The sequence below is a fragment of the Cupressus sempervirens genome, chromosome 5, assembly GCF_028749045.1.
Source record: "Cupressus sempervirens isolate cs-2001-9-10 chromosome 5, ASM2874904v1, whole genome shotgun sequence".
NCBI lineage: Eukaryota > Viridiplantae > Streptophyta > Pinopsida > Cupressales > Cupressaceae > Cupressus > Cupressus sempervirens.
This window is the reverse complement of record NC_143122.1, coordinates 928,034,153-928,058,978: the sequence shown is the minus strand read 5'-3', so window position 1 is coordinate 928,058,978 and position 24,826 is coordinate 928,034,153. Positions and strand designations below refer to the sequence as shown.

The 24,826-nt window shown below is 35.7% G+C and overlaps 1 protein-coding gene across 16 annotated transcripts; it reads left to right on the top strand.

Moving 5' to 3' along the window:
• The first annotated feature begins 780 nt into the window (after window positions 1-780).
• LOC149559000 (uncharacterized) lies at window positions 781-24,456 on the top strand. 16 transcript variants are annotated; one of them, XR_016365098.1, is made up of 6 exons: window positions 825-1,125; window positions 1,397-1,461; window positions 23,160-23,214; window positions 23,374-23,543; window positions 23,632-23,879; window positions 24,081-24,456. XR_016365098.1 is itself a non-coding variant. In XM_089832947.1 (4 exons), the coding sequence occupies exons 1-4, from the start codon at window positions 851-853 to the stop codon at window positions 23,429-23,431; spliced, it is 453 nt and encodes a 150-aa protein (XP_089689073.1). In that variant the 5' UTR covers window positions 785-850; the 3' UTR covers window positions 23,432-24,024. The 16 variants fall into 16 exon arrangements, 11 of the variants coding, with proteins under 11 accessions (XP_089689063.1, XP_089689073.1, XP_089689074.1 ...); XR_016365102.1 differs by lacking the exon at window positions 24,081-24,456 and having other exon boundaries at window positions 822-1,050; window positions 23,632-24,024; XR_016365101.1 differs by lacking the exon at window positions 23,632-23,879 and having other exon boundaries at window positions 824-1,068.
• The last annotated feature ends 370 nt before the right edge of the window (window positions 24,457-24,826 follow it).

The window sequence follows — 24,826 nt, the reverse complement described above, 5'->3', positions numbered from 1 at the left end:
AAAATGGTAAATTTTTTACATCAACCTATACTCTAACTTGAGAGTTATGAGAGAATATGTAAAGTTTAGATATATTATCAATAAATATTTTGTAAAGAAATAAAATGTTGATTTTGTAAAACCTAATTTTATTGTGATTTATAATATTTAAACATGTAAATATAATTATATGTAATTATATAAATATTAAAATCAACTTTTATAAAAAGTAAAATTTTAATATCAACCATTACTTTTACTCGAGAGTTATGAGAGAATATGTAAAGTGTAATTTTAGAATATTTTAAAAAAATTAGAAAAAAAATGAAAAAAACCATTAGCAAAATATTATGAACTAATCATAAATAAGAAATAGTCTTTTAAAAATAAAAATAAGATAATTGTAAAACATTATAAATCTAATGTAATTTTTTTACAAGGTGGCTAAACTAATTATAGAAAATGAGATGAAAACATAAGTCTTGCCTATATAAGCAGGACTAATAAAACAATGAAATTACTGCATAGTATGCTAGATTCTTGACAAAATGCTCACAAAGTTATGAAGTTACCACACATTTCATGATATTTCAATGTGTTTTCGCTTCTAGAATAGATGGAGCCCATTTTAAGTGGGTAGGAACCTCAATTTTTTAGCCCTCTCAGTTTAAGGGGTAAAAATGGAGTTTATGCCATTTGTCAAAAAAATTCTTCAACTTCCCATCAAAATGAATTAATCTCTTTATTTTTAAAATTTATAAGACAACCATATAAATAAAAAGAAGCTGATTTAAAAAAAAAATTCATGAATAGTTATCTCTAAATATTCCTTCAAAAAAAACCTCTATTTTTCAGAAAGTTAAGAAAGCGGATGCCCATGAGACTCCAGCCTAAGGAGATCTCATTTATTCAGATTATTAGAAAAGTTTTCTTTTCTGTGCTTGATGAGATCACAGAGCATGTGAAATTTTTAGGGCTGAAGGGAAGAATTGTCTGTAGCTTTAGTTTCTTAAAACTTTTTAGATCAGTGTTTGTGTGTCCTACAGATTTTCGGAGCATTATAAAAACAAGGTGCAGTTCACTGGGCAGGTTTCTTTCCTCTTTGATCTTCTCTTCCCAGCTAATTATTAGTGCAATTGTTGACAGGTAGTTCTAAATACCTACTGCGCATTGCATATAATTTGCTCAATGTTAAACAAATTTCATATTTTCCATTTATGCACCATGCACGGGATTCTGTCAAGTTTTTGTTTCTCAACGTTGCCTAATCAACGATATATGTATCCTTGATCTCTCTCGAATCATGCATGCAGATAATCCTGTTGTTCTGTTGTCTTCCATCATTTTTCTTACTACATTTTATCGCCTGAAATTAAGGAGACCCCATTAATAACATACAAATTTTATTTCTGTACAGTTGTATATGTTGCAGAGGTGGGCGAGCTCCTGGATTCGGCAATCCCCATTCTTTCCAGACTCTTTGTTAGTTGTGTTCCCTTTCATATATGAATCCGGTTTTATTTTCTTCAATTCCAGGAAGTGCCTAGTCATGCTAGACATGATTTTATAGACATTAACCGAAACAAAAATTGCTAAATTTATGAGGATATAATCCTTGCCCTATTTCAAATTTCTTCTGTGAGCATCTGGCCATTTATGTATATGGCATTTTTAATCTCATGCTTTTGTGAAATTGTGGGAATCTCTTGAGTGTGTGTTTTCATAATCGTATGCAAGTATACCAGCAAAATGGTGGGGAGGGGAAAAAAGGGGATAATAAGGCTTGCACAAAAAAGAGGCAGCAGCAACGCTTTCCTCCCCGTCATCTGCCGCATGCTTTGCATACGTTCCTGCAAGATTTATTTCAATAGCCGATAGGCTATTGAATGGGGGAACTCCCATACTTGATAGGGATTACGGCTTGGAGGGTTGCACGATTGCTATTATTTTGTTGTTACAGATATCAGTATAAAAACATGCATGATCAGTACGAGACTTTTTCTACTGATATATATATGTGTGTGTGTGTAAGTATTTGATGGAGGTTAGTCCCTTGTAATCTCTTCTATGTAGGAGATGTGTTTATGGGTCATGGTCCCGAGCTCACTACGGTCTGTAAAACATACTGGAAAAAGCTATGGTGGATTTAAAATGACTGATAGTTTTACATTCAGTGCAATAACAGTTAGAGATTAACCAAACTTAAAATTTCTAAATTTGTGAGGATATTTTTGTTGCCTTAATTCAAATTTCTAATTGGTGCCTCGCTTGCGAAATTTTATATATAATAAAACATATATAAGCTAGTTGTGCTTGGAGGTGTCTACAATGACAAAATGAATTGGAAAATCCATGTAAACAAAAACCCTTTTTGAATAAATTTGACCTCTTCGTTGACAGTTATGGATGCAGTGGAAGAATAAACAACCTCAAGCTATGCATATTACAATTGAAATCTATAACAGCTAAAGCTGCTAGAAATGTCAGACAACCCATGTTCAGAATAACCTAATCATGGTAAATTGCATCCCTTGCAGCTGTGTCAGAACCTTTATGCACCGCACGCTGGTTAAAAGTGGCCACAAATAGTAATTTTAAGCTTCATAATTACAGTACAGAATAAGTATGATTATTGAAGATGAACATAGTCATTTACTTGTTTAAGAATGGTGATAGACGATTATAGTCATTGTACTCTTCGACCCATACAGTGATTGTAAGTGTCACAGTAAAATATGCAAAATAAGTATCAATTACAAATGAAGGGAACAGGGGAATCACAATAAAATATGGCACTAAAATAAAACAGAGCCAACTATAAACTAAGCTAAACACAACATGTAGATAACAGTATGCTACAGCTTACAAACAACAGTTGTTTTAATTGAGAACAGAATATACAAAATATGAACTCTATAGCATTCTCAGTAATCTCTATGCTCTCTCACAATGCAATTACATGGGCTCACAATGTATGTTTTCTACAGAAACATAATCTTCTCTGATTATATCTCAAATGAACTCTACAGACTTCTGAGTTCTCTCAAATTCTTTGATTACACACATCCCTTAACATTACATATTGGCCCCTCTGTATTTATAACCATACTGAAGAGGTTACATTGCATACATGTTGTTCAAGTAACTTATTGGTTAAGAACTACATAAAAGTGAAGACAAGATCATATCAGTGGTTGAGTAACTTGGAGCTCCCAAGTTGGTAATCAGATTGCAAGCTGTGAATGTATGTGAGTCTGTAAAGTCTGGACTGAGAGTTGGCAGAAAATTCCATAGAGTTGGTGCAAGCAGCAGTTTGGACTGAGGCAGTGGAAATAGTTGGCAAGGGAGAAATTATTTCCAAAAATGAATATAGAACTTTGACTTCAATGAAAATGTCTTCCTCAAAACATATGTTTAGAACTGTATTTTCTTTTATCAGTACATAGATCTCATCTCTTGACAGTGAATAAACTCTTAACACAGATCAGTGAATGGATTCCTGAGAGAGTGAATGAGGTTAGATTAATGACTCTATTTGATGGAATAGTTAATAGTTGATAGGACAGTCACAGTGTCTGATAGAACAGTGAATATGATCCTCAAAACAGCAGTGGATGCAGATCTCATGAAGGTGAATTCTTCATGACAATGAATATATTATATCTTCGAATAGTGAATACACCTACAAGAACTGTTAATGGACCTTGGAAACAGTGAACAAACACTTCAAGAATAGTGAATAAATCCTGTGGGAGTCGATATCTCTTTCATGCTGCTACTGTTTTATCAACTGATATTATTTTCATGGAAAGTGTTGTTCTTTCCTTAACAGAAAACTCAAATCGTCTCGCTAAAACACTTTCAATCAGATTCTTTTACTCAAAACCTCATCCATCCTTCTCCACTTTGACCCATGCTTCCAACTCACGCCCAATTATTAGGGAAGAAATTTCATTCCTGCAATGTGGGTCAGATTCTGACCCATCTTGGGCATTTTTCTAAACACCAAATTGTCCGTTTTAATTATATCTCCAGCCCATTTGATTTTTCTTCTTGTTCAATTTGGCTAAGTCCATGTTGATTCCATGTTCACATAAAAATAGTGGGCCAAAAGGAGCGGAAATCACCAAGATTTGGGCAAAATGCCCAAGGAAGGTTGGACTCCCATCCATCTTAGGCAATCTCAATCAAACTCAATCATTTCCACCAACATTTCGACTCCTTTTAAGTTGTTTTATTTTTTCATATTTTGTCGAGTTCCATCGATTGGCTTGATATCCCAAAGGATTTTTCCAACAAGTGAAGGTGGAATTCGGATAATGTTGGGCATTAATGCCCATAGAGGGTCGGGCATTTTTTCATTGTTGGCTTCTTTTTTTCCCTTGCTCAGAAATAAAGTTGCAATACAAAGAAACCTCCTTGTATAAAAATCAAGCATCTCTTTGAAGACAAACAATGCCAATTGAATTTTTCACACAATTAAACTTTTCTTTTGGCTATCTCCAATGTGTGGGAAAGGCTGAGAATGTCGCAATTACCAATATTGAGATGTAAAGAAGCTCTCAAAATGATCCCTTTATTATAATCTTTGAGACCTTTTGGTGTGGGTTTTAGTCCACTACAACATGCAGAATAAAACACTGAATGTTTCAAAGTGGAACACTTAGATGCTCAATCCTCTCTTTATATAAGGTCATCTCTCATGCTAAGCTTGCAAAGTAAGATCATGAAATGACTTCAAGGTTCCTTCAATTTGTGGATACTTTCTTAGTGAAACAATATGATTTGTTGTTTATCACTTAGAGGACTTGCGCTATTCATTCAATGGATATCAAATGCTTGCAATACCAAAGATTTAGTTTCACAATATGCAGTGAAACTTTAGTTTGATTTTCCAACTTTCACTTCAACTTAAACTTGCTAAATTTGACTACTAGTACTATCTATGAATGCAAGGAATCATGGATGGACTTGGACTCTACTATGAAACTCAATCAGCGGCTCTGCCCACCTAGTACAAGCTTCTAAGGAACATTCAAATGGTTTTCAAATCAATACCCAATCCCTAATCCCATCAAATGGATACAAAAGATTGAATATCAATTGAAGTTAAGTGCTTTCAATCATCAGCTAGCCACACAAGGCACTCCTACCATCAGCAAGAGGCTAGTTGCTTCGAGTTTTTTGAGTCACGCAAGCAAATATCCACAATTCCTTTCATTCAACTAAACTACTTTAACATGAAAAGAAATCTACTACAAGATGTACGTTCTTCGAAATCCATGGTGCAACTTTTGAGTACTTAACCAAACTATTTACCATACCAACTACTTTTATATATATATATGGATTTCATACCAGAGAAGACAGAATATTGTGTTCTGGTGGTATCAACATTGTGTTGGCAATCAATGTAATCCCTAGAATTGTCCTCACAAACTCCTTCTATGTAGCAGGAAAGGGAACAACTTCTTCTTGCAAAGTGCTGTGGGTAATGTTGATGAGTGTTTTATGAAATTGTGAAATGCCCTATATCCTCGAAGGAGTAAAGAAACCATGTATGCTAAGATTGCAAAAAGATCAGAGGCGGCTGCAAGGTTCCTACTTGCAGACTTGCAACTTTAAGTTGGATACGTGCCTCATTGGCTTGATGTATGTTTATAATCCAAAGGGACCTACTCTATTCCATCTAGAGATATCAACGTTCATTGTAAATGATATTGTAAATGCAAGTACTTGATCCTATTCTAATTTCACCACATGTACTTGACACTATTCTAGTTGCATGACAATGTCTAAACAGAAAACTGAAATGTATATATAACCAATGGGAACACCATTTTTTTCCAAAATCTCTTTATCTACTTTAGTTGGCTATTTAGACACTACCTAATTGTACCCCCTACTTCCAAAAGTCATTTCCCCCTTTCCTTGAACGTGAATGATTTTTTTGTTGTTTTCCTCACTTGACCTTGACTTAGCAATTTTCCTAGCTTGAAAGGTATAAAAATAAGGAAAATAGATCCACTGCTGCTTGGATCTGATAACTACCTCCCTGACTTCATCAGCCTTCATTGATTTTTCATAGACCCTTGCACTTGAATCATCCACTTATATTATATTTGAACATTTTATTTGATGGCAATTTAAGGCGACTTTACCGCTTCTATACATCTTGACAACGAATGTGGCACTAAACAGATGACTTTGTTCACATTTTCTCTTTCTATCCTTTTTATGATCCTCCTGGTGGAAAATCGACTTGCTTAGGGACTTGTCTTTTCTTTTTGTGGTTCCATTAGCTGTGCATTTTCTAGTCTCATCTTCTTGGTGGAAAATTGAGAAGGATGAGATATGAATTTTAACATGTTTACGCCTAACTTCATCACACCCAGCAACCAAATGGAAGATTGGTTGTGATAGGGACAATTTCAGTCTCTTACTTGTTCTTGAAAACCTTGACAACTCACTGTGTTGCCCAAGTGTAAATGTGATGCTCAAAGGGATACATTCAAATCACGTCTTTGTCTTATCTCACACTTGTGTCTTTCAAAAGAACAAAGAAGGGCTTGGGACTGCATTGCTTGTCCTGACTGCAAGATTTACCACATGCTGGAATTATTTGTCTCATTACATCACTGGGTGTTCCACCAGCATGGCTTTTCATTTCTTGATAAGGTAGAACCAAATCCTTTAGTGAGGTTCTAATCCACTTATAGCAGTTATAGAACCACATAATCAGATATTTTTAACAGGTTCACTTGATGAGAATTGTGACCATGGACATAAATTCCATTTCGAGAAGGAAGAGATATCCAATCCATGTGCAACAGCTATAGTACCACATACTCAGATTTTTTAGCCAGTTGACTTGATAAGAATTTTTCTGACAATAGACATAAATTCCTAACCCTGACATCTGTATATGGAATTGAATCTTTATTTGCCACTGCACATACAACAATCTGATATTTGAGGAGTACTTTAAAGCATGGGACTGACTTGTTTTCCTAGAATTACTAGCTCCTTCCAAGCACCACCAATTGAGATTTGTTTATCCACAGAAACTCTCATTGAATCTATCACAAGATCATCAAAACACCAACCTGCTTAAATTTTGGTAAGGTCATTTTCAAAAGAAATTATCAACTTCTCAAGCTTATTTCCATGCAACTGTGACAAGGTTTTTGTTTAGCATTACCATCATTTAATATTCTTAGCCATTCTTGGTCATTACCTTCAAAATCATACTCTGGAAGGTGCACCAATGCAGAACATTTATATTCCTTTGAACAATAGCGATTCTAAAAGGCCGCAGTGTGCAGGTTGTATGAAAATTAGAGTCTAATGGGCATACGTTTACAGACTTCAAGGTCTTTTCATTTCCTCTGTCTGAACCACTCATAGACATGGTCAGCTTGTGGTTTGTTAAGGTATATGCTGCTCTTCAAAAGCTAGTGCACTAACCACATTTACCAAAACTGAAAAGGACTTTGGTGATTCTTTGTCCCTCTTTCAGTTGATCCCCATCAGAGTGTTGCCCTTGTATACTTTTTGACACAATATCTTCAAGCTCTTCATTTGTAGATACAGCAGCATTATTTTCCAACATTTCCATCTTATTGATTCTTTTCTGATTTCAAGTGTCATTTTCTTTGCATTCTTTTGCAAAAGTAGATATGTTTGTGGGTCCTGATAAAGTCCCATGGTATAGATTTTTAACAAAGAGAACTTTTAAATTTTTTGTCTCAGAATTCTAAATAACTTCCAAGCCACCCTTGGGGTAAGACCTGGGTTTCTATTTGAATGTAATATACCCAAAAGCCTCCTCAACTGTATGCCGACCAATACCAACTCCATACAACTACTTCATCTCCATCGGAAGCTTGATACCTTTGTACTACCTCCATACTAACACTGTACCACCTCTGTACTACTTTTGTACTAGCACCATACCACCTAAGTACTAGTTGTTAGTATGAATGCTGATGATACTACATTGGGGGAGTATCTTAAGCATTGGAGAGTATTGACATGTTGCATTCAAGACTATGTTTGTCATTGATGTCAACATAGCAGTAAGTCTGTGAAGACTAAAAGAGTAGTAGAGAGAGATCTTAGTTGTACAAACAAGGTTTTGCTTGTCTGGTGATGCGTGGTCATGGGCATGTTTTGCGCTATGTCCTGATGACGAGGTTTAATGTGCAACACGAAGTCAAAGACGTACGGAAGTTGTACTTGATTTACTGAGAGCAGTATAGAGACAGAATGCTTGGAAAGCAGTTTCTGATGTTTATATTGTTACAAGATTCAAGAAGAGTTGGCAGATTAACGGATTTTTGGATGATTGATAGATTAATAGAGGAACAAATGTGTTCCTTATAAAGAATTACAAGGACGTTGTTTCTAAAAGAAACAACGTAGACTGAAGACGGAATTAGAAACAAAACTAGAGATAGGATAGGAAACATTCCTATCTGGACTGAAGAAAAAGAGACGGGATAGGAAACATTCCTATCTAGACTGAAAGACGGACTACAGACAAGTAGTTGACTATTATAGAAAGTATAAGATATTATCTTAATACCCTCTCTTAATGGTCAACGTACGGATGTCGGAACATTCTGTGATAACTGAGACCCTCCCTGGATCTACAGAATGCTGAAACCAAGAAGCTTTGCCAGAAGAGTGCTATGACTCAAAATAAGTTGCATTTACAAAACTTCGTTTTTGTGGAAAAAACGGTAAAACCCAGAATCTCACGCAACCTTGCGTACTATAGACAACTTGAAATTATTTTTGAGGAGAAAATCAACAAACCCAAAAAAACAGAAACAAATTCAGAAGGCGAAAAATGCAGCTTCGCCTTGATCAGGAAGCTCGACAACTTGTGTTGTTGGCTGGGAAACATTTTGTCTTGCTTGGACAGCCAAACGTTTTCGACACTTGAATTTCATATAGTCGAACTTGTGACAGTAATTACACTGTACATTTTGCTTTGTAGAGCCATCCAAGGATTGAGTAGAAGGTTGATGTTGGGTAGGCTGAGATGACTGATGGTTGCCAATGTTCTGTTGAAAGGATTTTGCTGCAAACGCTTGCTCAGTGGAGGTGGAACTGGAGCTGCTACCAAACTGTTGTTTCTGCCAATCTTGCTGAAGCAGCAGGGTGCAGAGATCAGTGAACTTTGGATCAACACTAGTAGATGTGATGTTGAGAGTCGATAAAATGCTCATAGGATTTTGGTAAACTCCGAAGAGTGATTACCACAATATCTTCTTCCTCCATCTTGCGACCGATGGCAAGTAACTGATCACGGATTTCCTGAATCCGATTCAGGTGTGCCTGGAGCGAGGTGCGCTCATTCATGACAATAGAAAACAGAGTGTTTTTCAGAAAGAAGGCTCTGCTCTTGTCGGAAGTCTCATGAAGACCTTTTAGATGTGTCCAGATTTTGGTAGCTGTCTTGCCGGATGGAATCTGAGAAAGCTGGTCATCAGCTACGGATAGTTTGAGAAGCATTACTGCCTCTCGATTGTTCAGATCCCATGTATCTTGATCAGGACCTGGAGAAGTTGGACGCTGTGTAACACTCAGAACAAGTTGATCGGTATTTCGATATTCGAAGATTGCGATGATGCGCTGCTTCCAGGTTCCATAATTGCGACCATTGAATTTGGAATTATGTTCGAGCAGAATATTTGTCAGAGATGCCATGGCACGTTTTTCAATGAAAAACTGTGAAAATCTGTGAAGGCACGTTCTTCGAGGCAAAAATACAAAAGACCCAGAAGAATCAGAGAATGACCCAGAAGAGAGCTTGAAAAACCCAGAAGGAATTTGGTGCCATTTTTTGGTTCCGCTGGATCGAAAATCGAGGCACAAAAATCGAGGCACCTAGAAAAAATGGACAACAACCCAGTTGAGCTCTCAAAAAACCCACCAAGAATTTGCAAAAAAAATATTTTTTCGACCCCAAAAATTAGGGTTTCGAACAAAACCCTAGCCGTCGGATTGGAGATCAAAAAAATGGCAAATTTCTTGAAAATAATGGTCGAATCTGCTTCCTAGAGCACGATGACAGACTGAGACGGAGCTAAAAAAGTCGTGATTGACCGCCAAGATTGGCAGATTTTGTCAGACGCGAACTGCGCAGGTGCAGGCTTAACGATGCGTTTTTTTTTTATTAGTCGCGAGTTGGAAAAAAAAGAATCTTTGGCCAGAGTCGCAGAGGAACAGAATTGGAAATGGAGGTCGCAGCTAGGGCTACCATTCCAGTGACGCAGAATAGGTGCTCTGAAATCCGTTTTCTTACCTCACAAGGGCCCCCAAATGGACGTGATTTTGAGAGCAGAGAGATCGCCAAAAAATGGACGCGATTTTGAGAGATGATTTGTAGACAAACCCGAATTTGGGATTTTTCCTGTAGACCGAAAACGCTAGGAGGGTTTCTAAGAACGAGCACCAAGAAATGTACAAAAAAATTTCGAAAAATTATGCACTGATAATTTCAAAAGAAATTATAAGTTTTCAAAATAATGTACTAGCTCTGATACCATGTTACAAGATTCAAGAAGAGTTGGCAGATTAACGGATTTCCGGATGATTGATAGATTAACAGAGGAACAAATGTGTTCCTTATAAAGAATTGCAAGGACGTTGTTTCTAAAAGAAACAACGTAGACTGAAGACAGAATTAGAAACAAAACTAGAGACAGGATAGGAAACATTCCTATCTGGACTGAAGAAAAAAGAGACGGGATAGGAAACATTCCTATCTAGACTGAAAGACGGACTACAGACAAGTAGTTGACTATTATAGAAAGTATAAGATATTATCTTAATATATATTATGTCTTTCATCTTAGATGTAATAAGAAGATGCACGGTCAGTCAATGAGAGAGGACAAGTTGATGATGATGTTAGTGGATGCGCAAGCCCTAGTATCGCACGTGTGAGAAGTTGTATACACTATGAGCCAACATCGCAATTGTAATTGTAATTAAACGATTATGTTATTATAATTAATTAGGAAAGCCTCAAGGCCACTCAAGGAATTATTTTGAAGATATGGTATAAAGGAAAGATGTTTTCCTTGTTTGTAATGTGTTATGATCGATGTATGAAGTGCGAAGTGCAAAAAGGAGCAAAGTGTTTACTAAATGCGAGTAAGCGATCCAAGGGATTATTGGATGCGAGTTTTGTCATCTGGTTACAAGATTAGAAGGAGCAGAGGTTCGGTTGATAGGATAGAGGAAGGAAGTACTATTCATTTCTATTATTTTGCAAGGAATAATACAGAGATCATTTGGATAGTGGGTTCATTGGTCTTGCCCTTGAAGTTGTTTGGACAGTGGGTCCGATTATCTTCCACAACTCCTAACAGGGTTGGAATCTCCTAATAGAGATTCAAAGTCTCCTAACAAGGACTGATATGTACTAAATGCTGTTATAGACTCCTAACAGGGTCCATCCTCTAACAAGGAATATTTATATTAGTACATCATCTTGTGGGTACCATCCCCACTAGGGTTTTCCCTCTGATCAAGGGTTTCCCTAGTTAACATATCTGGTGTTATGGTGCACGAGTATCTTGTTGTGGTTTTTGATTATGTTGCTCATATGGTTAAGTTTGTTTAAGGTTGATAATTGTGATAATAGTTGGATAATTGATTCAATGCCCCCCTCTTAGTTATATTGGTGGACTATATATTCTAACACTAGCTTTGTACCACCTCCATATTAGCTTCATATCAACACCATACCAACTCTATACCAGCTCCGTATTGCCTAATTCCATTGTATGGTGGTCTTTTCACATAATGAATACTACATTATCTGTACTCAGATATAAGGATGCAAGTTGTAGATTAGATTGCCAATGACAAAAAGACAGATTTTAGATGGAAATGAAGATTTGCACATTCAAGAGGAAATATTTAAATAATGATAGCATTTCACACTACATCAATGAGATGTTCAATACAACAAGATTGGACCAAGAGTAGAATAGGGTGGGAATTTCTTCCACCAAAATTGTGGAATTTAAGGAGGATCTTTCAACTTCAAAATGGAGAATAGCAGAATTCCAATAGGAATTGCAGATACAAAGAAAATATTGAGTTTGTGTACCTTCAACAACCTATGAGTCGTTAAATACTCCTTCAAATAAACTCCAAAGGGTTTACAAAAGTGTTGACATGACCAACACCTACAAAAAATAAAAATAAAAAAGGGCTTGTGAGATAATTAAACTACATTAGGGGCATTACAATGCTGCCTACTCAGAGATTGCTTGCCCTCAAGAAATCCCAACTTCGATCCTAAGAATCTCGCTAAAGGAGGATTATTATTCTCTCTTGTGATCATCATCTTCAATTTGGAGTTGGGTACCAAGTAGATTTTACTATGGTAGTAAATAATATAATAAACTAATCTATATCCATCTACCTGTATGTAGTAGTCCCTTAACAAAAATACAAAAGTGTTCTTGAAGTACTTTACAAACAAATGAGCCCTTCACTCATTCAAAGACTGAAATGAAGGGTTAAGGGTAGACAACTCGAGTAAAGTGTTGACCATCATGTTTATCCTCATCTTCGTAGTGTCAGAGTTACATGTTTGGGTCATATTTTGTCAAAAAATTACCTTTATCTTCTTGATTGTGTCTTCCCTTGGTCCTCTAATTGACATCTCTCTTTGCATCGACTTTTTGTTGTCACCTCAAATGAAAACTCCATCCTCTTGAAACTTTTTGTGCATTTGTCAAGGGTCTCCATCCATTGAATGTCGAGTATGACATTCGTTTCATATAGGTCTAACACAAATCATTTGTCACTGCATGGTTTTCCATGGAAATGCTTAGCCGAGGAGTCACAAGAGTACAAGGTAGTAAAGTTCCTCCCGCCACCTCGATCTCAAAACCCCCATGATCTACTCTATGTAAAGCCCTTTTAGAGACCAACAATGAATTAATGAAATTGAGTGTAGCACAACTATAAGCATGACTGTGAATACTCGTGAAGTGTGCCATGAACCCAAAGTATATTGCTTCCAGAAGTAATTGAGAGTGTAGCAATGGAAGCTCCCTTTTGTACAAGTGTGTCAATCCTCTTTGCATGATTAGTGTCTCTCTCCCATACTTTTGGTATCTTACTTTCTTCCTTGTCTTCACGTAACACCTCAATGTGGTCAATCTTACCATTGTTGAGACAATAGTAGCTTGGTCCCTAAGGTTCCTTGAAAGTGAAACAAAGCTTCCTCCTTTAGAGCTCCTGATGTGTGGCCTCGTCCAAAGATGGATTCTTCTTATTTGTCTCCTTGTCTTTGTCCTCTTGTGGGGGTGGTGGTGGAGCATGCATGTAATTCTTGGAAGAAGATGTGGGCATGTTCCATGCTTTCTTAACTATTGCAGTGAGCATGTTGGGGTTGAACACTTTCACCCAACCTTTCAAAACTTTCATTAGCCCATCCATAAAAAAACACAATCTGATACTTCTTTGTGATATCTGTTGCTAGCACAAACAACCTCTAGAATTCTGTAATATAACCGTTGACTAATTTGGTTTGCCTCAACTGCACCAACTCCGTAAAATAAAGATCTAGATCCTTTTTGTTGAAGCATTCTACAAGCCTCTCTGTGAACTTGGCCTATGAAGTTACTTGATTGTGGCCCAGGGTACCATTCCATGATACAATCATACATGAGTGACTCTTTCCTTTTGAAGTGCAGAAAACTTGATTGCCTCATCCTCCAACACCAGGTTAAGCCAGAAGTATGTGTTTGTCTTCTATACCCAAGCTCGTGTAGAGATTGATTCAGATCCATCAAAGGATGATAGATTTACCTTCCCAATTTTTTTGTGAGGTCATCATTTTAGTGGTCACGTCTCCTAGAATATCTCATCCACATAATTGTTGAAGGGTATTTCTGCTCCAAACCCAACATCAAACCATTCTTGATTGAATTGATCTTGCATTTCCAAGAAAGTAGGTTCTTGTTCTTCGCGTTGTTCATGTCTTTAGGGAAATCTTGGCATCATCGTGGGATTGTTTTGTGTGAGACCTCATTGAGAAAACTATCACCATGCCCATTGTTTCCTCCATTTGTCCTTCCTCTGGCCAAAAGTCAAAGGGTTTCACCAATTCGTTGTTCTCCCTTCACCAAGTTGTTTTTGTCCTTTAACCAAAGTTTCACTAAGTTGTTGTTGTTACCTTCTTGTTAATTTCCATAGCAATGTCATCATCTTTTTTTTTAAGCATCTAACATTACCCAACAAGATTGCAAGATCAACAACTCTGATAACACTATGATGTACCGCAAAGCCTCCTTAGCTATATGGTGACCAACGCCAACTCTGTACGACTACTTTGCCTTCATTGGCAGCTTGATACCTATCTAGTACATGTGTACTATCTCTATATTAGTACATGTGTAAAGCCTATATATTAGTATTGTACCACCTCTATTCTACCTTTATACTAGCACCATACCAGCTCTATACCATCTTTGTACTAGCTCTATACCACTTTTGTACCAACACTGGACCACCTCCGTACTAACTCCATAGCACCTCTATACCAGCTCTGTACTACCTCCTAATTTCATTGTATGACATAATGAATACTACGTATTTCGTACTCAGATATGGGGATGCAAGTTGTGGATTAGATTGCCAATGACAAGAAGATGTATCTCAAATGGAAATTAAGATTCGCACATGCAAGAGGAAATTCATAAATAATGATGGCACTTCAGATTACGTCAATTAGATGTTCATTACAACAAGATTGAACCAAGAAAAGAATTGGGTGAGGAGTTCTCCCACCAAAACTGTGGAAGCCAAGGAGGGAGGATATTTCACCTCCAAAATGACAGATAATAGAAATCCAATAAGAATTCACAAATACAAAGAAAATACCGAATTCACATACCTTCAACAACTTTTGAGCCCATACTAAATACCCCTTAAGATAAACTCCTGAGGGTTGACAAAAGTGACAACATGACCAACACTTACGGAAAATAAAAATAAATATGGACTTGAGACATAATTAATTGATTATTTAATTGCATCGAGGACATTACACTGAAGCATAAACAACGATAGTTTTACTTTAGCCAATTTGCCCATTTGCAAGTATGCAAACATTATGTCCATCAATAAATGATTGAACCAAGTACCTTGTATCTTAAAAAGCTTCTGCTTGAGTGGTACTACCATCAAGAACATTGTCGAGTTGGCGTTGCTTTGACTTGTTACCCTTTTGTGTTTGCTCTTTTGTAAATTTCTATGGAGCCACAATAATATTTCTCCATTTCTCTAGCCTCTATTTTACCACAAGGTGGATGCCAACGACAGTAAACTTTGAACCTGCCTTTTATACCATCCACCATGTTAAAGTACCTCTTTCTAATAAATTGCTCTGTATTGTGAAGACCCATAATTTCAGCTGAGCGATTGACTTGTTTCTTTAAAATTGCAGCAGCGTGTTCAGTCTTCCTATCAAATTCACCACGATCTCAATCCACTACATGTGAATGTCCTTCAAATTGAATAAAAGGATCCTTGTGCCACAGCCTATAGGGTATAACCTTCATCTCCCAAATTTTACTACAGATTTCATGATAAACATCCGATTTCTCCTCATTGGGGAGAAGCGCAGTTGATTTAATCACCGCAATAGAAAAACTAATATCTTTTGAATCATCTTGACATAGTCTAATTACCTCCATACATTGTCATCATTATGTGTTTCAATTATTTACATACTTGAAAAATGGGTTGATGTTTCTGGGACATCACCATTATGGAGAAAGAATCTTCTTCAACATCTTGAAATTCTCATTCCTCTCTCATCCCATGATGATTAGGATGTTGCAAGTCACAATCAATTTCTTTCTTTTCTATTTTTCTTCAACGGTAACTTCTGAGTTTTCTTTTTTCAGCGATGCTCCTTTGGCTTCACAATTTGACCACCATTTGATTTTGGTTGAGATTCTAATTCTGTGTCCATTTCTTCTTCCCTTTTTCTTATGTAGTACCTGTCAAAAGATTTGGTGGCTTTGACATCCATAGGTTCATCTTGTATCCATCAAAAACTTTGATATCTCCTTGTTCACTAGTTTATATAATATTTGTTGTCAATCTTCGATGTTCATGGAATGTTTATAGTCTTGAAATTCTCATATTTGTTATAACATTCAGAAATCTTAAAAGCCCCAGTTTCCTTATCTCTTTCTTCCATTTCTGTAATTGACAAGGTTGCATGAGGATGGGGGTACTTGGGTACTTTGGGTAGAGGTATATCTAATTTTCAAAATAGGGGACGGGGGTGCTTGAGTACATGAAATTGTTTTTCAATATAATTTAATATTTATAGTAAATCTGAAAAAATTGAGTCATAACAATGGTTTTTCAAAACAAGAACAATGATAACATTTGTAGATGTAATATATTGTTTTCAGTTTCAGATTTGCAATATGTTTATAATATCATATATGCTAAATGTTTAGATGTATAACACTGAAGGTGTACTTTAAACATGAATAAGATCATAAATCATATAACAATGACATATTGCAAATGATAAACTTCTATTGTATGCATGCTGCTGCTAGATCCCAATGACTATCATCTTTGTGCTGTACACTTACTGATTTCTTTTAACATTCTTGTGAGAATACAAATGCAGTTTATTAGCCCGACTTGCTCCTCTAGAAGTGCCGGATTCGTTTATAAGAGAGGTTTGTAACACCAAACAGCTGCACATGCCTGAGATGTAAATATACTCCATCTCTATTCCCAAATTCTTTGTTTAGGCTTATATGTCTCTCATTCTTGAAATAGGTAGCCTGTTAAATGATAAAATAGATCATATGGCCAATTTCAAGGTTGCATGTGAACCCACCTGCATATAATAAATGCAACATAATTGCTCTAGCAAAACCTATGTTAATGCCAAAAATCAATAAAAGGGGGTTGCAGTCAGCCAATAAGAACTATAACAATATAAAGTGCTGATGATGCCCAATAAAACAATAGTTCACTAGTGACCACACTAGGCATAACTGTGACAACTTGATATTCTCTCCATAATGTTTGCAAGTAATAACTTTAGTGGTAGTTTTCTATCTCCAATACAGGCGCATGTTATAATTTTTTAGTATATATTTAGCCGATAGGCTATCTATTAGGGGATCCTCCACTGGGAAGTGTCCTGTTCAGGTTGGGAAAAACCTTGCAGTCCAGGAATTATAACATCCATGCTGGAAAATACTCCAAGCTTGAATGATGGATGTCGGGAAGGCATTTTAGAGTGTTTTCATGGTGACCATGTTGTCTGTGCCTTATCCTGCCACCGTACTGCTTGCAAATGAGTGCCCTGCTTGCAGAAGACAGAGGCCACAGAGCTACTTAACAACACCATACTATTTCCATGGCACATTGTCATCTCTCGCCAACAACAGTTAGGTAAGGAGATAAGCATTGGGGCCACCTGAAGATTTACCAACATCAATGGTCCGGGCAAAATGAACGCCAATAGTAACTATTTATATAGTAGTCATTGTTGTGTCTGGCAAAAGCACTCTCCTTTTAAAGGCTCCATCCCCTACAGGTGTGCTTGAAACCCTTACTTCTACATACTGTGAGTGTCATTGGTTTTCCAATTTGTTCCATGTCAATTGGGTTGCATTGGTGCCTAAAGGACAACAGGCGCGAGGCTGCACCAGAACTTCTACATATGGCTTTGTGATCTATTTGAAGAAGACATGGTACTATACTTATGCGACTCTTAGAAACATATCTTTTGCATAGTAAAATTTTTGTTATCTGTGTTATTGTCATACATCTTCTGGAAACTTAGTATCTTTGCACTTCTCTCTTTGTGCTTGGGCTAAAAGGCCACCACTATTTGTGACAATGATTTGGGGTTTTCACCTTAAATATTATATGTACAATGCATGCCATCTGTTTGAAAAAATGCTTCAAAGAGATGTTCTCTCATAGAATACGATGGCTGCAGATATTTCCAAATGGATTTGTTGAAAAACTTTTGAAACTCTTAAACAGATGCAGTTGAGAACTATGATCCCAAAATTGGTAGATTCATAGATCATATTGCTCATGTGCTTCACTCCCTTGTGTCTTGAAAGATGCCTAATGACAGGCCCAGTTGCACAAACTGCATGGACTTGATATTTCCACGACACTGACATTTAAATGTTGACGGACACCACATGAAACCGAGTGTTTGATTAAAAAGAAAAGAAACAGCTTCAGGATGAGGAAGAGATGGTTGGGATAGATTGAGAAAACTATTAATATGAAATGGCACATTATGGTTAAACAGTTTTAACAAGCATTTAGTTTAAATAGTATTCTATCTCCCCTACATTCATCTACAGCAAAACAGATTCAAAATAAATTTCTTTGCTCTTACTAATTTTTGCCCTCCACTTCATATGTCTTCCCCTTACAAATGAAGTCAGGATAAGATTGATGATAAAGTTCTCTACCCTTACTAATTCTTTATGCAGTTATTTCTTCTTGGTTCCTGTATCAACATGCCCAAAGTGGTCTGCTTAAAGATGAACACGACAGCTCATTGCTTTCAAGAAAGAAAGTTACCATTCTGTGACTGCCCTCATTCACACAAAAAAAGTGGTAAATAATCAGCTTATATTAGAGTAGAGAAAAATCAACCTTTGACCACTATGATCTTTAAGAAAAGCCTGCCAAATGAGTTGAAATCTACTCTTCCACTCATCATATGGAGTAGAATGGAATGTTGCATATAAAGAATGACCCGTGAATAATTTTTATTACCAAAATTGCTTTTAATGTGCTTATACATATCTGGCAGAGCACAGTTATTGTGATCCATGTGGCTATTAATCAACTATAGTCTGGACCAGGTTGGTCATGTAAATTTTATCTGCTTTAGTTTTTTGTTTTGCAAATACAATCAAGGTTTGTGATTTTACTTAAAATAGAATCATGCTTTTATCCTTGGCTTGCAAACTAATCTCTGTTCCCATACCAATTTTAACATAAAACTCTCTTGTTATTATGATAAATTCAGTTTTGTTATTTTTATAAAGTGAAATTCCATTTGATCTTATTTATTGTTAACGGGTATTTCATTAATTTTACAATGTGGACTTGAGGGTAACACCTGTGTATTATTCCATTCAGAACTAAAGGGCTTATTCTTTAGGACTTATTCTTTTGATGGTTATCTTGACGATCATATGAAATAGGCTGACCAGAAGAAAGGTACAATAGTCTGTTCATGTGCTCCGCATAACTGATATAAATTGAAATTTGAGTTACTAATGAAGCCGACATGTGCAGCTGAGATCATATGGATAAGCTTCTTGTAATGTAAAAAATGTCACTCCTCTAAAACTGTATAATTATTTTGTACAAAATGATGTTTCATTAATTTGTATGCTCTATTTTGCCATGACTAATGCTCTACCCCCAGCCCTACTCTGCAACTCCCTACTCAGCATTGAAGGCCCAATATCTGGGCAGTAGAAATCAATGGTGCTATGACAAGGTTCAAAGTTTCACAAAAACTCATGCTCTGCCCCCAGCCCTACTCTCCAACTCCCTTCTCAGCATCAAGGGCCCAATTTCTGGGCAGTAGAAGTCGATGGTATTATGACAAGGTTCAAAGTTTCACAAAAACAATCCCTTAATAATAAAATCAAATGAAAGGGGTTAAACTCAACTCTTAAATGATACATGAAAATTTTACCTTTTTCTAAAATTGAAAATTCGCTTGAATCTAAAGAAAAAAATGACCTTTTTGCATCGATCATCATCGAACTATTTATCCTTCGAGACTTGAAGTTCATAGTTTCAAAAGTTTCTCAAAAATGCCCCTCGGAAGGAAATAATTGTTTCTTTTCAAACCAATTAGCCTTGCAATTTCTTGCTTTGTCAGTACGTGTTCTGTTTTTCAATCATTTTCCTTCAGTAACAACCCTCCAGGTCCAATTGTCCATGTGTTATGATTGCTGCTGCTTTGATTTATATAAGTGAAAAATAGAGCACAAATGGCCAGTAAAATGTACCAATATATTAGTTAATATAAATTTTTTCTTATATAACTTACAAATTTCTAAGAAAGTTGTTCTGTATGCTATTGCCAATGCCACAAGTAATCCAGTTTAAATTAACAGAAAACATGCTGAAATTGTTAATTTCAGAAAGGACATGATGGATAGGATATCAGGGTCTCACCAAATCTTACAAGACAAACTTGAGCATAGAAGAGTCAAAAGAAAGAAGGATGAACGAAATTACAAGACAAATTTGAAGATAGAAGAGTCAAAAGGAAGAAAAATGAATGAAATGAGGGCAACAAGACAGATAGAAGGTCTTATTACTTTGGCCTTGGCGCAATCTATCTAGAAGAAAGGCTCTTTCTTGAATATGTTGAAATCAGGAGTGGAAGGAGGTTAAGACCTTTTCCCTTATGTCTTTAGGCCTCTATCTCTTTCTGGGTCTTTGTGGGTTTTTCTTTTGTTTTAGTCTTTGTTGCTTCATTGTTTGTTTAGTTGCTAGATGTTTTGTTGATAAAGCTTTTAGTCTACCTTTGAGCTTGAACATTCAGACTCCTCAATCGACTTAATCAGAACTGATCTCTTCCTCCAAACTATCATATATTGCTATATCCTATATCAATTGAATAACTATTTTCCTCATTCTTATATACCACAACTTTTAAATCTTAAAAACAGAAATAGTCGTTTCCCTCCCCAGGAAAAAATACTATAATTAAAAAAAATTCTAATAAATAAATACTCAAATTAGGAAATTGTATTTTTGATGATGCAAAATTTATCATTCCACCAAAGAGTTATGGCATGGTAGCACATTTGTTTCTGGGTGCTTTTTTAAATTAAGCATTCCATTTATTGTATGGATTCAATTTGAACTTTCCCTTTGTCACTCTAATTCTCTTCAATCTTGCCGAATATTATCACACTGAGTTGACAAAAAGTTCAGTTCCAACACTTTTCTTATATCTTGAGAAAGACACACCCATCTGGAGCTGCACAAGCGAAATCCTACATAAGAAACTCTTTATATTATATTACGATTGGAGGTAATGATAATGCTGCCTATATTGCCAATACAGCTTTCCCAAACACCACTTTCTCTTCAACAGTTTGTTGCATTACTCCTCTCCAAATTTGATCAGTACATAGGTGTACATTTCAAATTTCCCACTCTATATATTATCTTGAAGAAAGACTACAATTTTCTGTAAGAAGCATATGATTATTGAAATACAGCTTGACAGGGGCTTTATCAAGTCAGGGTAAAACAATTCTTTGTAGTCGACATTCCAGCAGTGGAATATACTCTTTATACAAGACTTTTTTGAATATATTATTGCCAAAGATACATATTTGTAAAGCGCAAATCAGGTGGTTATGACATATAACACTGCATTGAAGTCACTTGTGGATCACCTCAGTAATAAATTAGCTGGAGTAACCATCATCCATCTCAAAACTGATGATTATTTTATCAACATAATTCAGAACCCAGAAGCCTGTGGTAAATTACACTCTTACCCAATTTCTCAAGCATAAGAGCTTTTTGTTTGAAAAGATTTTAAGGATTGGGTGGCTTAAAGAAAAAATAAATTTCATGTAACTTTCTGGATGCATTATTTAAGAATGCAAGCTTAGCATGCTGTGGGTGAGGATTGTTTTAAATACAAGTAAGATGTGGAAATACAAAACACTACAATATATGATTTGGAATGATACCAGTGCCTATGTCTATAGGAATGGAATCCATCCCATTGAAAAAGTTTATTCCATGATTTCATGTCACATTTGGAAAGGAAATTCTTCATATATTTCTTTGCTCTATCTCTCTACTCTTGTCTTGGGAGAAAAGGTGTCTTGTTAATAATGGTGCACAAACCTCGTCTTTAATATAACAATATTTTATTATTATTTTCAATAATAAACAATAGCATGCCATCATATGGAAGATAGGGTATTGTGTGTTATTCAACACAACAATGAAATTTTATTTCGTATAATTATAAACAAATCAGGCCATCATATGGAGATGGGGCATGGTGTTTTATGACATCTTAACATCTTGTCTTGTAGAGGGAACAACTACTGGATACAAAGATTAAAACATAGAAAATACTCTACTCACTCTCCTTCAAATCATTCTTATGACTGAAATTATCAGAAGCCTGTTTTGATATCTCTTTAATTTATACAACTTGTCTGATTGTTTTCCAAAATAAAATTTCTCCTTATAACAAAGAGGAAGAAAAATTTCCAGAATTTTGCAGCACAATAGAATGGTTGGACAAATTTCTTTTTTCTTAATAGTGGTTGTTTTATATGCGACTTTCAGAGTTTTTTTGTCTTTGTGTATGACATTTTCCCCATCCTTCTAGATATTAAGATGGACTTTGCTTAAGATCATTATTCCTTTAAATTTGAAATCATATGGTTACTCAACTTTACAAACGTTTAATTTGGCGGAGAAGTGGAATTACTGCCCAGGTATGTAAGGAGTGTACTGTATACATGAGAGAAATATTTGACAATCAGTGTAACCCTTGGACCTGTCAGGTACAAGTGCTAGTAGATAGAGAGATTTGGATTTGATGTTAACAATTTTTTGTTGTGATTTATAGATACAATTATTTGTCTCTTATTTTGAAGTAATAATCAGTTGACATCAAATATAAGTAAAATTCAAATGGTACTAGATCAATTGTCTCTTATTTAGTTGTTTACAGGTATATACAGGCTTACTTGAATTACCGTGGAATGCTCTATTTCAACTTTATTTTCTAAAATTTGGTTTTTGAATCAATATTTTATTTTATTTTTGAATTGCTTCCCATTTTCTCTTGATTCAAACTAGATTTTTTAAATAATTTCTAATAACAGTTTTCTTCATATTATAAATGCTAAACATTTCCAAATTTGATTAGCTTACATTTTTTCATTTTCTAATGATATCTCTAATTAGTGTACTCTATTCAAAATAAGTATACCAGTTTCTTCATCTTTATTTTTCAATTATTTCGTACAGAATCGGATCTATCATAACATAATGGTCACAGATCATCATCAAAGATAAGTTTTTTAAGAGATCATTTTTTCTTCGTGTAGATAAGTACAACCTTTCCGTTGTATATTTCAATTCTGGTGGCGACTCTTCAAAACAGTGCGCATATCTTACCCCTGTTATCTATGTTTTGAACTTATTCTAGTTTTGCATTTTCTTGAGGTACTCTGTTTCTGTGTAGTAATCATGATTCCATGATTTAGATGTGTCCACTGGGTATCAATATATAATATTTTTAATTTTCCTGCATGTACACAGTGCAGGGAGGTCTGAAGGAGGAAGAGAGTACAGCTATGTTGTACAACAGGAGGAGTAATTTTGACTTCCAGTTGAGAATGACAATGGGGTTGTTGGTAGGGAGCTTCATTATGATGCTGAAAGTGCTTCCGCGTATGGAGGCTGCTGGTAGAGGAGACGAAAAAGCTTTGGTATTTTTCACTATCACAGACACTTTTGCTCTTTTTGCTGCGATGATGGTTGCCATGACTTTTCTTACTGGCTGTCATAAATCTCCAGAAGTGGAGCACTTGATCCGCATCATTCTGTGTTGCGCAGCATTGTCCTTGGTTTACGCAGTCCTTAGTGTAGCATATATGCAGCTGCTCCCCACCACTCAGTGGATTGTGCTGTGTGTAGGTGGTGTGCCTGCCACAGTATTAGCACTGCTGCTCTTATATCACCTTCTCAACACATTCCCTAAGCAGCAGAAAAATGGCGACTTTAAATTACCTATGTAAAAGAATTCCAAATAGTGATATCATAGGGTATTTATTACACTTTCTAAAGCTACATTGGGGTGTAAGGTTTTTCAGATTCTATTTTCTTTTTAGTGTGTGTATTAGAAATATCTATCTTCTTCTGAATCAAGTATTATGTATTTATATATCTTTTTTTATTGTCTAAGGGTTATATTAGTGCTCCCTGAGAATGTCTTCTATGCTTTCTGAACAGTTCACTTTTTGCAGGTACTTTTTTTGGTTCGTTTATGTGCTGCCAACATTCAAACCCTCCTCCCCACCTTACATGCTTGCTTTCACTTATATCCTCCCTTTTGTAGAAGATATCAGTTTATTTCAAATATTTCAGAGATCTTATTTTCTGGATTGATGATCATTGATCAGGATTAGGTTTCTTGTGACTGTTCTTTGTTGAGCAGCAACCCCTCGCATGGACCTGTTTTGAGTACTCATAATGTGGCCTCTAAACTTCCCCGGAACTGTTCAGATGGTAGATTAAATATTTGAATATGTTTTAGTTTACAAAATGTCAAGTATTTCAGCACCTTAAGTGTGTGCTTATCAAAATGTTATGTGAAAATTTTAAATCACTTTAATTTTTTTATAGCAGCGTACTTGACAAGTTGTCTATATATAATATTTTAAGTCCACATCATCAATTATAAATGTGGTATCAAATCAACAACTCCTATTACAACAACAGAACATGTTCAAGTACTAGGTCCTTTCCTCTAGCTAAGAAGTTCACTCACTTCATTCTGCTAAATTGGGTTTCCTTCTATTTTCTTTTGAAGTCTGTTCCACCTACACTAAAATGGATCTTATTGTTAAATTAAAAATTAAATAATATTTAAGCTTAGAACCTTCCTACAGTCCATACAAAAATCAAAATTTCATTAAGTGAATGTAAAATAAAGTACAAAAATTAAAATATCCACAAATCTCCCTCTTCAGTAATAGTGTAAAACTTGCTT